Raw genomic sequence first — 18,244 nt, forward strand, 5'->3', positions numbered from 1 at the left:
CAATGCCGACAGTTAAAATGTGTCGCTATTGACTCTTACGCCGACAGTTAATAAAAGTCTAATGCTGACAGTCATAAAATGTCGCCAAAATTCAAATAAAAATCTAAAATTATAATTAATGAATAGTATAATATTAAAAATAAACTAAATTATGTAAATATATATTTATAAAAATTATGTATTTATTAAAAACTTTTAAAACTTAATTTTTGTTGTTTCTAAATTTTTCATATTATTAACTTTTTTATTTATAATAATCTTTATATCAAAATTTAAATTTATTATTCTTTAACATATTTATAAAAAATTTATTAGTTAAAAAAAGTTATTTATTAATTGGAAAAATATTGTAAAAAAATTAATAAATAGTATAATTTTAAAAATAATCGAAATTATGTAAATATATATATATATTTATAAAAATGATGTATTTGTTAAAAATTAGATTAAATTTGTTTCTGAATTTTTAATATTATTAATTTTTTTATTTATAAAATTTTTTATATTAAAATTTAAATTAGTTATGATATAAAAAATAATATACTTAATTTTAATTTAATTATATGATTCTTTATGATATTTATAAAATTAGTACTAATTGAAAACAAGTTATTTTATTGATTTTTTAAATATGGTAAAATAAATTTAAAAAATTTATAAATTTATTAGTTGTAATTTTTTTATTTTATATTTTATAAATTATCAATAGAAAAATTAAGGATTAAAAAAAATTTCCCAAATAAAAAAGTACCCAAGCCCATCATTTTGGGATAACCCAATTTTTCCCTCTCAAACCCTCACCTCACGACTCATCTTTCACTCAGCCGCACACACTCTCTCACTTTCTCTCTCGAGAACACCTGAGAAGCTTTGTGATAAAAACAATTTGGGGATTCGAATTGGGACTCTAGGGTTCATTTCTCATCAGTCACAAAATTGAAGAAGAAGAAAAGTAAGGAGAGAGAGGCGTGCAGCTGAAGAGCTCCTGTCGACGGCGCAACGGGGTTGGGCGGGCTCCTGTTCTCAGCCATCTCTCTTTCTTGTTGGGGTTCAACGGAGCGAGGCTTGGCATATATGGCTGAGCTCGTCTTCCTAGTGAGGCTCTGTGAAGGGTGATGCATGGACGACTTTTGTTGGGGTTTAGAGAAACAAAGCTCAACACTTGGTTGGTTTTCTTTTAATCTTTGAAATTATATCATCTTGTTCTAAATCCTAAATATGCTTCTCTGGTATTGATTACTGTTTGAGGCTTTTTTTTTTGGTGAAATGGGTAGTTTAAGATTTGAAATGATACTTTTGTAATTTCGTTTAGAGCTGTGCAACTATTTCACTCGTATGATTGAATGACATGCTCTTCAATATTCTTGCATGCCATTTGTTTGATGAATTTCCTGACTTATAATCATAACTTTTTTCCTTATAATCCTTATAAAAGATTCTAAAATCTATGAAGTTTGCTTGGAGTTATTGTTTGATTCATGATTCTATTCTAAAGAGTCTATATTATGTGACTAAAATATAGTCCCTCACCATCTCATATAAAGCTTTGAGCTATTTTATAATTAGTTTAGACGAGAAACCATTTCTATATGATTTTAACATGCCCTTGGAGTGCCATTGGTATATTTGTGCAAAACAATTCTGTTTTTTATTCAGTATAACTGGTCATATGATGTTGTGTGTGTATATATTGTAATAAGCATCATGATGTAATTGATCACCATCAAATACAATGAAACTCATTGCACAAATCTGAGTTTCTTAAAGCACTTACATAAATAGGTAACTGGTTTTTTTTTATTCATTTATAAATTAAGATTGTCTCTTTCTAGTGTTTTTTTATTACTGTTAATCATAGTCCTTGGTCTCATTATTTTAATATATATTTATATATATGTGTGTGGGAATGTTTCTATATTGCTGTGTTGGACCGATATGTGTATATATATTTTGAAGTGAGTAGATATTTAACTCTAGTATATAACTGATTTATTATTTATACACACAAATATGATCACTACACCAAATATCTTTTTTTTACAACACATGAGTATAAGACTATTAGAAAAGTATTATAATAACTAATCTAAAAGTTGGTAAGAACTTATGTATTATAGGACTCTAAATTTCTCTTCTCATGTCCGAAATTTCTTTATTCCATATTGGTAAGAACTTATAAATATTTATATATTAGTTTCGAGTTATATATATATATATACATATATTTCATTTGTGTTGCTGTCTTGTTTGGTTACTAAATTATGCTTTATTATATAAATTTTGTTTTATATCATGAGACGAATGCTATAACTTTTTTTTATTTACTGAAATGCCTAATTTTTACTATTGTTTGGGATCTTTGATATGTGATCAGATCTCTTGGCATACTGATGTATAAGTTTTGTCATCTGTATCATATTATTATATTAATTCTCTCATAAAGTAAAGTTGTCATTTTCTGACCTCTGCCTTCGTTGGAGCTTGAAGTTTGTAGTCACCTACTTTTTTCTATATCATCATCCCTCTGTAATGAGAAAATTGTAGGCATGACTATGCTACTTTGCTTATGTGATATATATATATTTATATATGTATGTTAAAGTTCATTTCAACCAATATTATTTGAAAGCATCAAATTTGAGCATAATTAATTGATAGTAAAAATGGCCTATATTGAATTGTTCAGGAGAGATGAGAATTGCTTCCATGGCCACTACTTCAACTTTTTCAATATCACCGCTTTTTGGTATGTCTTCCTTTATTTCCACTGTATTGTTTTTTCTTTTGGCCGGTTTAAATTGTTCTTGAGATATATATTTAATTGATTGGATTTGAATTAGATAAGAGGAGATTCAGTAGTCGCAATATAAAAATTCCTCAGATTGCTTTTAAAGATCTTGTTTTTAGCGTATGGTTATGGAGTCCATCATGAACTTTGTTTATCTAATTCAACCATGTATGTTTATTTTTTAATTTTCATTATTTTCTTTGTCTTTCTGGGGTTTCTCTTGTTTTTATTATAGAGTTTGATTTCAATTTTATGAAACTAAGCTTCTATGAATATACTCTGATTTCAATTTTAATTTTCATTCTTTTCTTGTCTTTTTGGGGTCTGTCTTGTTTTGTTATAGAGTTTGAATTCAATTTTATGAAACTAAGCTTCTAGGAACGTAGTTAATTTACCACTTTTTTTTTTTTTTTTTTTGGCTAGATCCATTTATGATTGATCTCTGTAATTCTGAGACTTTTTTGGCTGGGTAGTTAGTATTTTATTTCTCATGCACACAAGGTGTTTGAAAAAAATTGCCTAATAGAAAGACAAGAATCCGTGAGAGGCTATAGTACTAATGCTGCTATGCAGTCCATTTGTAATAATAATAAATAAGTTGAAGGAAGAAAATTATTACATATTTTAGATAAAAAAAAAAATGGAAACAGGCTAGAAGAAGATGTTGACTGATGCATCTCTCTATAGAACCAAAGCATGAAATAACAAAATAAGAGTTCATTCCTTTAGAACTCTATCACGTCATTGAGTATATCACATATACACATTTGAGTTCACTCCTAGGTTCAGTAGCTATTGTCTCATAGTCTCAACTCTCAAACTGGTATCTTTCCTCTATTTGTGGAACTCTATTTTGGCTCTATATATGTTGATGGTAACATATTCTATGTGTCTTAATACTTCATAAATAATAGTGTATTTACTAAATTCATGTCAAGCTCTTTATCGGAAGAAGTTCAATAAATCCAAATTTTGTTAGAACAAGATATGTATTGGAGAAATGTAACTCAAATCCAATCCATTACAAAAGCTGAATTTGCTTTCTCTTTTCATGGACTTACTAAATAAAATTTGACAGGTTTTGGTGATGGTAATGTCTATGTTTGGAGCATTAGAAGTGGGAAAGAAGTAATTCTAAATCATCTGTTAAGAATTTACTAATCTTGCATCTGTATATACATAAATATATGTACTTATTATATTTTTTTTGTTTAAATGATAATTTGACTGATATATTTTACCATTTAGACTAAAGTTTGTTGCCTAGTAATTTTAGTTAACTGTTTTATATTGATTAGTTGTCATTGTATTTATTGATATTCAGGTGGTTGTTCTAGATTTTTCAAAGGTGAATATTATACAACTTATGCATAATAAATTCATGAACCAATTACAGGTGTGTCTAGAGTATATATACGTTTTTCCATTATGATTTTAATAGAATTTGGACTTGAAATGTTTTTAATTATAGGTCTCATTTGGATTGTGTTTCCTCTTAATATGGACATTTATTTGACTTGTGAACTTGGGTCTAGGGAGATGCAGATAAGTAATGTTGTCATCATTAAATAATACTTAAGTCTATTCTTTTATTAGTTTTGGACTAGTTGACTCTCTTATACCCAATATTAAGAATAATGCACTTCAGGTGTACTGCTAAAAGAACTCTTATTATATATGTTTATTTGTACCATATTTGTGGTTGTGGTATGTATGCATTGTCTCTTATTAGGTCCATTATTATTGGCTTTTACACTATTGGAGAGCAAACTTATTGGGCTTGGCTTTGTATTCTCTTTTCTTATTTGTAGCTTTAGTATGAATTAAGGAGTTGTAATGGTTTGGTATTTCTTTGTTTTTTAAAAATCAGAGACCAATCATAGCTGGTTACAAGGCATTTATGTGATTTTTCAAGTGTTTATCTGTTTATTTTGTTGGAACGTCTCGGTCTCTTTTATTGGCAAGTTAGACATGATACCTAGTTGAGTGAGGATTAACATTTGATCATTTTAAAATGTTAAAATTTCCAGGAAAATACAAGTATGGCTAGCTCTCTTGGAACATATTTCTTATCCCAAAATTTCTTGATCTTTTTAGATGTGCTTATAGTCTATAGGTATAACTAGTAATTGATTGATTGTTTCTAAAGTCCTTTTTATTTCTTGTGCAACCTCAAGTTCTCTATTTATTTTAGTTTTTGTTTGATTTTAATGGTGTTTATTCTGTATTGTAGGCTAAAACTCTACTTAAAGGATATTTAAGAGAACTAAGACAATTATATAAGAGAACCAAGGTAACAAGAAATTATTCTTGAAGTTGTTGGGTATTATTTTCTTTCTTGCTTGTAAGAATTATGTACATTGAGGATTTGATGTATTATTTACATTAAGAATAATGAATTTTTATTGAGAATTATTTAGTCTCACGAGAATTTGATGTATTATTTACATTTTAATTGTATGAATAAATGTTGTATGTATATGAATTTTTATTATGATAAATATAATTTTGTTTACAAGTTATGGTAATAATAATTAATTATGTGAGTAATTTTTTTATTTAAATTTATCTCAAACTTTAATTGTTAAAAATATAATTAAAAGTTTTAAAAACTATATGTATCGAAAAATTATTATATATATAAATTTAATGTTACGGCGACACTTATTAACTGTCGGTGTTGCCAGCAACGGCGACATGTATGAACTGTCGGTGTTGCCAGCAATGGCGACACCTATTAACTGTAGGCGTTGCCAGCAACGACGATACCTATTAACTGTTGGCGTTGCCAGCAATAGCGATACATATTAACTGTCGGCGTAACCAGCAACGACGACACTTATTAACTGTCGGCGTAGCTACCCCTACGCCGGCATAGGCAAATACGACAGTTAGTCGACTGTCGTCATTGCTCAATAGCGACAGTTAAGAACTGTCGGGAAAGCCCATTTTTGTAGTAGTGTCCGAGACCTTTGCCGCGTGTGCCAAATGACAAGGTATCCCTGAGACCAAGAAGAGAGATGGCTCTGACTTAACTCCTGCCACAGAATCATCTCCTGACAAATCTGCTTTGGCACGCAGGTCCTCTCGTATACACGGGCGGTCCTCTACGCCCTCTGATGCTCTGCAGATTCAACCTCTCCAACAGGTGCCTCTGCCAAAGGACGCCTTGGGAAAGAGGAAGTCTCGAGAGGAATCCTCTGACGAAGACTCGGTCGATGGAAAATGCATTTCGTTTAAGCTTCGGATTTCAAGAGGTTCTGCCTCTGCTGCTAGGGAAGTTACCAATGGGCAAAGCTCTGTCTTTACCCAAAATGCCTTTGGGGTCTGCCCCTGGTGATTCTCTACCTCCGCCGCCGTCTTCTTCCTCTACGCCGGGGGTCTCCCTGGGGGATGGCCCAAGGAGTGTTGTGCCCTCTGTGGCTATGGCTTCTGAAACGTTTAAGACGTCAGAGGTGGCAACTGTTACTTGGATGCATGACGACTTGCCAGTAGAGATGAGATCTCCTAGCACCTATGCGAGATCAATAGAGGCGTTTTCCTCTGCCTCTGCCTTGGCTGGAGGGTATGATACCGGCCATAGGCAGGGATTAGAAGGGAGACGTCCTTCTTCTGCCTCCCGCAAGAATCGTCTCTTAGAAGATGCCTTCGGGGTGGCTCCAGGTCTATGAGCAGTCCTTCTCGACTAGCCGATGCCGGAGAAATCGTTACTTCAAAGACTCTCCCTGTATGTTCAACATCGGGAGCTACCAAGGCCGCAAGTGGCCGTAACTTGGGTGTTGATGTTCGCGTGACATCTCCTGCAGCTTCTAGGACTCCTTTACGGCCACCTGCGGCCTTGGACACTGCAAAATACCTAGACCTTGCACTGTGTAATAAGAAGCAGACCCCAGAGGAGAAATATGCTAAACTGGAGATGTACTGCAAAAGCATCGATGTGAAAGTTGGAGAGTATAATGTCGATCGTTATCTTAATGAACTTAGGGATCTTCAAATCACCTACCCAGCACAGCATCTTGAAAAATTGAAGCTGAGGGCTGACACGTTGGGCTCGATTTATACTTCAAGTGGGGATCCTGTTGAAGAAGGTGATATCCCAAGGCAGGTGTCCTCTGCTGTCGTAGCAGAGGCTGCTTGTAACGACCTAAAGTTGCTAATAAGGTTTAGGACCTTGATTAGCGTGCCTGGAGGGAAATAAGTGAATTAATATGCTAATATGTTAATTTAAATGAATATGTGATTAGAATGCATGTTTAGGTGGTATAAATATGCATGTGGGCCCCGTTTGCATGATAGGGGTAAATTGGTAATTTTAGCCCGTTGAGGGCATAAATGTGGTAATTGTATTATGTGATTTGTACCATGTGAGTGTGGTGTTATTATTGTGATGCACGCGTCGAGACGGTCCTAGAGAGCTATTTAGTCTAAAAGTCATAACGAGATTTTATACCTGGCTCGGGAGAAGCGTAGGGGTACTTTGGGAATTTTATGGTTAGGTAGAGAATTAGCGGTTAATGGTTATTGGTGATTGAGTAACCTGGGTAACCATTAGTTACTGCTGAGAGTAACAAGTTTATATGAAAGAAATGGTAGAATTGCAATATAGGAGAAATGACTAGAGTGCCCTTGAGGTTTAGTTAGCAAAGGGTTTTGATTAAGGGGTAAAATGGTCATTTGGCAGGGGTTTAGACAAAGTTCAGCTGGGTTATAGGGGTACACGGTTTAGGCTTGATCATATTTTGGTTTTGTTAAAAATAGAGAGAAGAAAAGCTAGAAGGAAAAGCTAGGGCAAGAAGAAGAAGAAGAGGTGTAGAAGGAGCTGAAATTTTGAGACTTAGGAGAAGAAGCAAGGGAGCTTAAGGTTGGATTCTTCATTCAAGGTAAGGATTCTAAGTAAATTTAAGGCTTGTTTTTGTTTTGATTTGAGAAATTTAAATGCATGAGTTAAGTTTTTTTTTTGTTTTGGTTAAGTTTGCTGAAATTAGAAATCAAAGGGTGGATTTTGGGTGTGATTGTGTTTTGAGCTTGATACTAGTGTTTATGGGTTGTTAGATGGTTCATTTGAGGCTTTAAATTGATCTTGTGGTTTAGGTAATTGTTTGAGATGATTTGGAGGGGTTTTAGCTCGGGAAAAATGCAAGTGAAAACCCATAAATCTGGGTTCGCGAAGGAGCGTCGCGACCCTGTTCTTGGGCGCCGCGGCGCGAGGTTACATCAGGAGGAGGGCAAACCGCTGGGCGCAGCGGCCCTTGAAGGGAGTGCCATGGCCCTAGGCCAATTTTGATAGCCAAAAATTGGGTTTTTAGGGCTTTTGCCAGGGGACTCGGGGGATGGTTCCTAGGTATTGTTTTAAGGAATTAGAGGTCCCGAGAGTGCGGGGATGGTCCCGGGAAATGGTTTTGGATTGGTTAATATTAAAGAGTGTTTTATATGTGTTGTGACTAGGTTTTTGGAGAGGCTCGAGATAGAGGACCGTGCTCGTGACTTCGGTGCATTGTGAAGCTTGGGATGCAGGTAAGAAAACTGTAGCACCTGTAGGACAGGGCATGGACCCATAGTGTTAATGCAGGGCACGACCCTAAATTATATTACATGACTATGGTATAGTTTTGATTGAAGTGTTATATGTTTGAATGTTATCTGAATTATACTATATGTGATTATAGTAGTGAGAACGGCAATTGAGCCGAGAACGGCAGCGGGGCCGGGAGTAACACCTAGCACATGGAGTGTTTGTTTAGTCTAATGGACAACTTGGATTATTTGATAGATTGATTATATAATATGCATATGATATGTGTTGTTTGAGTTTTCTTGCTGGGCTTCGGCTCACGGGTGCTCTGTGTTGCAGGTAAGGGCAAAGATAAGTCAACCAGCCATGAGTACGGAGAGCATGAAGCGGTGCGTACATGTTTGGCCTGCCCGACTGCTTTGGTTGAGGGCATTTTCTAAATGGCTGTATTAACCTGTAATTTGATAGTCAATCATCTGTAAACTTATTTTAAGTTGTAAAACATTTTACAAACCTTATTTTGGGATCCCAAATAATAGATACTTGAAGTTTTCAATGAAGTAAAGCATTTTCAAAAGATTACAGCCTTAACTTTTGCTTGGTCACACTTTTGTTTTAAAGACCTCAGTTAACGAGTTAATTGCACAAAGTTTTTTTTTAAACTCACTTGGTAACGGCTCTAAGGAAGTAGGGCGTTACAACTTGGTATCAGAGCGAGCCAAGGTTTATTGGTTCTGGAGATCGACCGAACATGTACGTTCGCTGTCAGTGACAAGCTCGACTCAGGGTTGGTTGGTATGAATGATTGATATGCTTAAATACATGTTTAAATGCCCTGTTTGCCTGCTTGCTGATATATGGAGCACGATGAATGAGTTGACATATGCATGAGATACTGATAGGGCCTGGCCCTTGACTATTGCATGATGAGGTTAAAGCGTGTTGAATAACATTATTATGCATGTGGATGAATATGAGGATAATGGTTTACATATTGAGTGTATGTGGTTAATTGTCTGAATTAAATTCATATGTAATATTTGTTTATTGGCTAGTAAGAAGCATGATGAAATGTGATTATACTTAGTTGTGATAAAAATTTGGTAGCTAAATGTATGGCATGGTGGATTTGGCCTAATATGCTTTATGTGTGTATGATAACTGTGGTTATTTGGATCTAGTTGTGGATTGGTTCAGAGTGTGAACCTCAGAGTTGAGGAGTTTGATCAGTAGTGGCTGATGAACTCAAGTTGGTTGTGCCTAGGATGGTTAAGTGGAATTGACATCGTGTTGAAAGGGGGATTCTAGATAATAGTCGAAGTTAGAGATCTCCATTTATCCCTGAAAGCAGCAGCGGATGTTCACTAGTGTGTGAGTAAGCTGTGGAGTTTATTAGTTGAGATGGAACAGAAGAACAGCGGACTTCTCTGGGAAAATAGCTGATTTGTATGCTTTAACAGTAAGGTTACCAGTGTCGGTTTATTGTGAGGGTATGGACAGATAAGGGTATTATATGAAAGGCTTAAAGGGTGTTATCCTCTGGTTTTGAGGAAAGTTTGGGTTGACAAAGGGGTCTAATGGGTTGTGTTAAGTATTGCGCTTGAGGGATGCCTAGAAATGGCACTCGGGCTGAGGCATTGGCATGATGGGTTGGCAAGAACTCAGTTGATGAATTGATAGGAGAGGATTATAAAGACATGATCTGAACTGTGGAGAATGAGGGGCCTTATGAGCTTGATTTGAAATGACAAGTCAATGACAACCTGTGTTAATGAGTGTTAGGAGTTGGATACTTCACTTTGGTAATTTATGCAAGTGGTGGTAGTTGTGAACAATGAACCATGTAAGGGTTAGATTTTGGAATGGTTCAGGGTGGCAGGGCTACTCCAGTGTATTAGATCTTCGGTTGTATTTGAGTAGCAGAGAGAGAGAGTCATGTTATTTGAGAATTATGGAATGTGGTAAAGAGCATGAATGCTGCAGGGTAAGGGATGTAAAAGATAGTACTTCTATTGGTAGAATTCAGCAAGGGCAGATTCTCAATTTTTGAGGTAGAAGGACCCCAGACAGTGCTAGGGCACCTAATTTGTGAATGGAAAGAAGCCGATTGAAAAGGCAGTTATCACGATGGTGACAGGAACCAAGAAGGTTATTTGGTATGCACATGAGGGAGAGGGTGCCACCTGAGAGGACGTTGGGTGAGGGCACAACTTCTATATGAAATAATTCGGTATGTTAGGATGAACTTCCCATGGTGGGGGAACGAAAGACTAGAATGTCTCGTTACATTCAAAGATCGAGGTTGATTCCTCGAGGATGAGTATTTAACTGAATGGTTTATGCTTTGGTCATGAAACGAACTGGAAGAACTCGATGTGGGGAATGTTCCGAGAGGGAGTTAGAAATAGAGAGTTTGCTTCAAGGGTGCTATACGAGAGGCTGAAGATAGTAATATTTATTGAGGAGGAATTTGAAGCTTTTGACAGATGAATTGGGATATAAGTAATTAATAAGTTCATAGTGATAACAACATATAGGATTGGTATCAGGAGCGTTGAGAAAGATGGTATTGGTTGACAGAAAGTATTACTGAAGCAATCGAAGAAATTTGACCATTGGAGTAGCCAGAGCATTATACTGCGGGGATTGTTAGCATCATCAGTTAAGAATGGAAAGTTTGATGTTGAGTACAAGACAGGACAATATCTCCAGGAGTTGATCTGCGACTTGGTTATTACTAGCTGGAGATCAAGGAAAGAGACATTCAGGAATTTTTATCTTGTACCGAGTAGGGTGTGAGGAGTTGGTAACAAAGGTTCTCGATTGGTTCAAGCTACATCAGCACAGGTAAGTTCCTTGAGTAGAGAATACGAGAATGGTATAGGCAAGTCCCCTTCAAGTTCACGAGCAGTATGTGTGGATTACTTCCAGGCGGAAATGGAGAGCAAATGTCTATTATGTTGAAGACGTTAGTAACCAGGAGGCAGGGTCGCAGGTAAGGTTCTGGGAAGTGTCAGTTTGGGTTTCGTTAGGAGTACTCAAAGTAGAGCTACAAGACGAAAGGACAGGTATGAGAAGATTTGATCTGAAGTCACAAAGAAGCTAATGAAGAACGTTTGAGGGATAGAGAGCAACAAGAACGGTAAACGCGTCATCCACTACACAAGTGTCTTCGCAGAAGCCTACTTCTAAGATTGGGGGTGTTGACTGTGATTTAGCCAACGATGTGAGAACGTCAAATACGACAAGCCTTCAAGAGAATATAAACGACAACAGACAGTTTTTTCAATGCAAATAAATAACACGAGATTTTTATAGTGGTTCAGCCCCGATAGTCGGTAATAGCCTAATCCACTTAGAGATTTTATTACTATATTCACACTCAAGATCAGATGGACCAGTGTCAACTGAGTTTCTTCAGTGTAAATATTCCAGAATACAAAAAAGGGGTTCTCTCCAGAAAAACACACTTTATCTCTCTAGAACACAGATTAACTCTCAATTTGCCAAAAGTCCCTTTACGATCCTCCCAACCCTCTATTTATAGGCCTGGGATTCTCAACTGATATCCCCTATAGATAGGGATATTTTATTAATCACCTTATATTTATATTACAATAAATGTTTAAAATACAACTGATCCCTAAATTCGAGTGAGGAGTGAGAGATTCCCGGGTGCCTAGACCAATTCTCACTGAAGTCGCTTCGGGGAGTTTGACGTAGTCTCACATGCATGTTGATTACTCCTTCGAACTTTCCGTAGGCCAAAGGTGATATATGCATGACTCTCCTCGGACCAAAGGTCATGCAAGTTTGGCTCTCCTCAGACCAAGGTGGTCCGAACCAACTCCTTTTGCACCTTACCTCGGGCAAGTCCGAGGTAACCTCCTCCATGGCATGTCCGATCGGACATGATGGCCTTCTCCTCGGTCTAAGGTGGTCCGAACCATCCTCTTTGGCATCCCACCTCGGTCAAGTCCGAGCCTAATTCCTTCAATCAAGGTCCGATCGGGCCTTGTAATCTTCTCCTCGGACCAAGGTGGTCCAAGCCATCCCTTTCATGCCTTCCCCTCGGACCAAAGTGGTCCGAGGCACCTTACCTTGCATTTCTCCTCAGACAAGTCTGAGGCAACTCTACCATGGAATGTCCGATCGGACATGATGTCCTTCTCCTCGGACCAAAGTGGTCCGAGCCACCCTGACTGGCACTTCACCTCAGACAAGTCCGAGGCATCTCTTCCCTTGCCATCTTCACCTATACCCGATCGGACATGATGTAGTTTTCCCTTGACTGAAACCTAAGTCCTAAACTTTGGCCTGCACGGGACCTCTTTCCCTTAGTCACTCTCTTTGGACACGTTCGAGCCAACACCTAGGAAACCTTGAGAGGTTTACCTCGGACACACTCGAGCCAAAATATCAAGAGGCACCTCAAGCTAAGGTCCGATCGGACCTGTTGCTTTTATCCCTCGAACCAAAATCCAAACCCCTCCTTCAATCTTCTTGGACTTGGTTTCAAACCAATCTCTAGGGTCTTTAAACTGGGGTCTGAGCCAAGCAACCCTTAGACCAAATATTCTCTTCGGTTGGGTGTATTTAACTTGATTATGGCACCTCTCAAGCAGTCCAATTTTTAACTGATGCATTGGGCTACTGCTAAGCCAGATCACCCAACTAATTCATGCCATTTGTCAATTTTATTGCCAAATCATCTTTTCAAATTTTTGGGATAACATTTGCCCCCCAAGTTTATTATATGATACATTCACATAATAAACTTTTTCTCCAGTTGACGTCATTATAAAAAATAATAACTGTTCATCTCCATGCAGCAGACCCACAATCACTGCAAAAATCCACCCATGATCGTGGAGAGAAACATAGTCCCAGAATGCCAAAGGTCCAAAAGTAAATAAAAAACCCACTTTTTTCCCTTTAAATAACCCCTCTTTACACACTCTTCTTCACACAAGCAAAAATCACACTTTCAAAAACCTCTCATCTTCTTCCTTCTCTTTTGGTCGAAATTTCCAAGGATTTCCTTCTCCTTGCCGATTCCAAAAACTTCAAGGGGAGCTCTTCATCTTCAAGCAAACCAAAGGTCCTCCAACCTTGAGTAAGTCTTCTTTTCCATGCCCTTTACATTATTATATATATATATTTTTAAAAAAATTCTAAGCCATGGCCGAAACCCCCATAGCCTTGCTTGTTCTTGAAATTCTTGTGAATGATTTGTACAATGTGTTAGCTTGTTGTCTTGATGATGTTTGTGGCATGGGCAACCCGAAATTACCTCTAATTTCATAGGAATTTCAAGACAAATGGGCTATTTTGACGTGAATATGGGTTTTGGGGTTTTTGATAGTATAATGGGTTTTCAAGAACATGAAGAAAGACATTTCATTTCTATGGTTTGATCTTGTTTTTGTATGTGTGAATGAAGAAATGTGTTTGAAATAGGGATTTTAGGGCTTTGTTTACACGGTTTGGGTTTGAGGTAGGAGGAGTATATAGTTAGGGGCTTTGCTCACTTAGTTTGCCAAGAAAAAATGTGGGCATTAATGTGGTCCGATCGGACCACACATTGTCTTCTTTGGGATCCCATGTCCGATCGGACATAGTGAGTTGTTGCTTAGCCAATGCCCTTGGAGGCGTAGGTTATACCAAGCCTTCAGACATCACCATTCGAACCCCAAAGCGCACATTTCCCTAGACGAGCCGAACAAGCGTATCCGTTCGGACCATTGACCAGTTATGTCCGATCAGACACTGAAAAATCTGGGTAAAATGCCACGCACTTACCATTTTTTGACAAGCCATGTCCGATCGGACACCTAGGGATAGGACGCCCGCACGCCACCTCTTGGACCGCACGGCATGCTTCTCCTCGGGCGTATTACGTCCGATCGGACATCCTGGGGGACTTCACGCTGGGCTCGCATGGAGGCAAGGCTGGACGTCTCCTCGGTCAGGCCGTGTCCGATCGGACTTCCTGTGATACTAACTTGGTGCTGGGCTCGCATGGATGTAAGGCTCCTTGATCTCCCTTGGCTGCTGAACGCCCCTTTGGTCACGCGTACTTGGCGTGTCTCGGCATCCGATCGGATGCACTAGGCAAGGCCACCTCCTAGGGTCCATAATATGGTCCGATCGGACCATCCCCAACTTCCTAGGCTTCGGCCTTCTTTCCTATTTTTCAAATGCATACCCAATCCTTTGGCATGCATACTCATACGCATAGGAAATTTAGCTTCATAAGAAAACCTCAAAAGTTTCCATTTACACAAACTTTAATAACATTCAACACCTCAAGTACTTTTTAGGCACTCTTGGTCATTAAAATTATTTTTTCCCTATGTGTTATATTTTTTATAACTTAGACAAAATTTTCTAAGTATAAAAATAACTTTTATTTTCGATGAATTTTTTCTGTATGGTTACTCACCTCCCCATGCTTTATTCATTTTTGTAGATGAATCGCTCTGACTATAGGGGAGGTGACAATCATACGGACTCCGACACATCCGTCCCGCAAACAATCGAGACTTCTCTAAATAGCGATTCCTCACCAGATTCGTCTATCGGTTGCACTGCGGAGGACCGTCTTCGCCGCTTCAAGCAGATCCTCCCTCGCTCAGCTTTGTATCTTCTCCACGAGGAACAGTTCCTTCAACAAGTTTCTCAGTCGACGATGAGGGTGAAGCAATCCAACAGACTTCCTCAGGAACATGATCCATAGGTTGCCCGCAGGGCGGTGCAGAAGGTGATAAAGCGCAGTCACGCTCGCACTGCCACAGCTCCAGAGAAACCTTCTCAGAAATTTGCTACGGCGATCCAGGATTTGGCTGTCCAGAAGCCACGTAATGAAGGAGAAGAAGAACTTTCCTGGTTCGTTGCTGATGCTTCAAAACTTAATCCCGCGTTGTTCCAAAAACACATTGAAGCTTTAGGCTTGAGCGGGGCAAACGTGATATGTCCGGGCTCGCATCAAAGAGCCAATAGGCCCGGTGGAAGATACTGCGCCTGGTCCAGGCATCATGTGCACGCTGGAGCAACACTCCCGCTACACACCTATTTCCAGTCTGTAGCAGATTACTTCAACGTCTCCCCATTCCAGATCGCACCGAATGGGATCCAAGCACTCTATGCGTTGTACATCCTTTACTTTCTGCATGGTTGGGACGAGCCCACCCCTCATGAGGTGCATTACCTGTTTGATCTTAGGACCAATCCTTCCCACAACAACACAGGCTTCTTCCACTTCTATCATAGGCAAAGGGGGGTTACTTATCTCAATGGTATTTCTCACAAATCAAACCCCGGGAAGTATCATAAAGAATACTTCCTTACATTAGACATTGAGGCCAACAACTTGGCCTTTACACGCTCGGGTCCATTCGAGCGACCATTACCTACTAAATGGATGTTTAAGCGGGCCCAGAAGTTGGCTAACATGAGTCTTAAAGAGAAAGATGTGAAAAAATTGGTCACTTTGGACCTCCTTCAGATGGTGGGCCTGGTGCCGTGTGACCAAGATTTGGCGGTGGAAAGTACCACCGGGGAGAACGACACTACCGATCAGTCCAACGCGGGAACGGAGCTAGTGACTGATCAGCTTTGTCCTGGACCTTCTCCGCTTTCTCGTAGACCTGGCGACTTAGTCATTAGGGAGCCCGAACCTCAGCGCAGGTCTACTATTCCTGCTCACCCTGGGAAAGGAAAGGTTATCCAGGTTGAGGGGAACTTAGCTCATCCTCGGACGACGAGGATGAGTTCCTCGACGAGATCCTCAATGCAGGTAAAGCATGTCTAGTGAAAATAGGAATATTTTTGATAGCTTGGTGATTCAAGAATAACAAAATTGTAGTATACACTTGTACACGTTTCATTATGTTTAAATCTCTAACCACTTTTTGTTTTCCTCCTTTGCAGATTCAGACATGTTCAGAGAGTGCGTTGCTTCAAAGAGGAAAATTGGTGATGGAAGTGGCTCTATGCCTCCGCAGAAGATTCAGAAGGTAGTACCGCCCAGTCAAGGGAGGCAAACTGAGGGACCGACTACACTTCCGCCACTGACTCCCTCTTCGCTTCCTCCTTCTGCGAGCCTAACTCCTACTCACCAGGGTAGCTCGAGTGAGGTCTTTCATGCTGTTAGTGACCTAGGCAAGGGACTTCTTGAGGAGATCGGCCATGATGCTTCAATGCTCCAAAGCTTAGAATCCTACCCTCGGCTTAGCGTTGAAGTTGTCTTGAAAAGAGGGCTTACTCAACTGATGAAGGTAAGTATTTTTTCTTAAGACAATTTATTATTAGTATTTTTGCTTGTAATAACCTTTTGTCTTCCATGCAGTCGCTTGTCACCATCGGTCAGGCTCAGCTCCGAGCGGTAGACTACAAGGAGTTGATCAAGGTGCTAAACGATCAACTGGTGGAGGCCAAATCCAAGCTGGAGCAAGCAGAGAGAACCGTAGCTGAACGGGATGAGTCTCTCAAGAAGCTTTCTGATGAGAACCAGCAGCAGGTTCAAAACAACAACTCCTTGACAGCCCAACTGGAGAAGCTGTCCCTCGAGAACAAGGGGTTAGCTCGAGATAATGAGAAACTGATCCACGAAAATGAAGAGTTGAAACAAGAAAAGGAGCTTGATTTGATTCGCTTTGAAGAAGCCAATTTCGACTGCTTTTATAAGGTCTGGAAGCTGAACAAACCTCTCAATCTTGATTGTTTCTCCAAGGAGGCTCAGGCAGAGGAGCTTGCCAGATGTGAAGCAAGGGCCGTTGAAGAAGCTGCCAATCCTCCTGCACTCACTCCCGCCTCCTCTGCTTTATCATTCCGAGCGAGAGGGGCCGCTGATGCCGAGGAGGGGGTCAATCAACCCACTAGAGGAGCACGCCAGTGACTCCCTCTCATAGTTCATCATAATTTGCTTTATTTTGTATTTTGTTGCTCAAACTAGTGAGTTATTTTGACACTTAGCACTTTACTCTTTCTTTGTCGACAACTTTAAACTTTTAAGTTTTTATTGTACATAGTAAAGTTCTTAGATGCCTTTAATTTCACATGAGTATTTAGTTTTCTAACTTAGGAATTTTTACAATCCCATAAGTCCATACTAAATATACTTTCTCATGCTCTTATTGCTCTAACTTTTATGAGCATAAATTTTATCATTACACGAATACCTGTTTGTAACTTAAATTTTTTTTAAGAATTCTAAGTTACTTAAGCTTTGTAAAACAAGTAAGCTTAATGGCCATTTTAGACTTCCAAACTTACAAGTCAGCCCAAAAACAAATATATTTGCTCGTGCTCTTATTGCCTGTGTTGAAATACAGACCAGTATACCCTATGTGCCCCCCAAGTGATTGAGGGTTGATAAATCCTTGATCACTTGCTACTTGATCGAATTTGTCCGAGTAGTTACTACTCGTGAAACACATAAAATATATGAACATATTTCAGTAGTTGAGCACAACAAAAACATTATTTAAACGTTGGTCCTTCATGTCATGATACCGCCAGTTGAACACTGTCTGGTATACATTTACACTTAGCTTCTAGAAGACCTATTTTGTTTAAATTATTATGACAGTTAGAACACTGCCAAGCAAAAATAATCAACACATATGTAAAATTTGTAGCAAGATACGACCACGCTGCGCGTGGTCTCTTTTATTACTCGTAATAATAATTGACAAAACGTGTCTAACAACGAGTTCCAAACAAAATAACATTGTTCAAAATAATGTGACTGGGTAGCAAATAACCAGTTCACAAACAAAAAACTCAAATAACAAGTTAAGCACTTGATACAAAGCTACTACTTTGCAAGCAGTATTTATTGATAATATTTTCTGAAGTGCTCGCCGTTCCAGTAGTTCCTGATCAGCTCTCCATTCAACCGAGCGAGCTTGTAGGTGCCAGGTGGTAAGACTTGCTCAATT

General features: G+C 38.6%; 1 protein-coding gene across 18 annotated transcripts; it reads left to right on the plus strand.

Moving 5' to 3' along the window:
- Window positions 1-767: 767 nt before the first annotated feature.
- Window positions 768-17,436, plus strand: LOC133824558 (uncharacterized). Of its 18 annotated transcripts, XM_062257468.1 has the most exons (8): window positions 1,128-1,165; window positions 2,687-2,746; window positions 3,867-3,933; window positions 4,113-4,184; window positions 4,819-4,904; window positions 5,022-5,081; window positions 16,233-16,579; window positions 16,651-17,435. In XM_062257468.1, exons 7-8 carry the CDS (start codon window positions 16,241-16,243, stop codon window positions 17,197-17,199), a joined length of 888 nt encoding a protein of 295 aa, XP_062113452.1. In that variant the 5' UTR covers window positions 1,128-1,165; window positions 2,687-2,746; window positions 3,867-3,933; window positions 4,113-4,184; window positions 4,819-4,904; window positions 5,022-5,081; window positions 16,233-16,240; the 3' UTR covers window positions 17,200-17,435. The 18 variants fall into 18 exon arrangements, 16 of the variants coding, with proteins under 16 accessions (XP_062113462.1, XP_062113460.1, XP_062113457.1 ...); XM_062257478.1 differs by lacking the exons at window positions 16,233-16,579; window positions 16,651-17,435 and adding an exon at window positions 8,640-9,266 and having other exon boundaries at window positions 768-1,165; window positions 3,867-3,916; XM_062257465.1 differs by lacking the exon at window positions 3,867-3,933 and having other exon boundaries at window positions 1,091-1,165.
- The last annotated feature ends 808 nt before the right edge of the window (window positions 17,437-18,244 follow it).

Source organism: Humulus lupulus, chromosome 3, assembly GCF_963169125.1.
Source record: "Humulus lupulus chromosome 3, drHumLupu1.1, whole genome shotgun sequence".
Taxonomy (NCBI): Eukaryota; Viridiplantae; Streptophyta; class Magnoliopsida; order Rosales; family Cannabaceae; genus Humulus; species Humulus lupulus.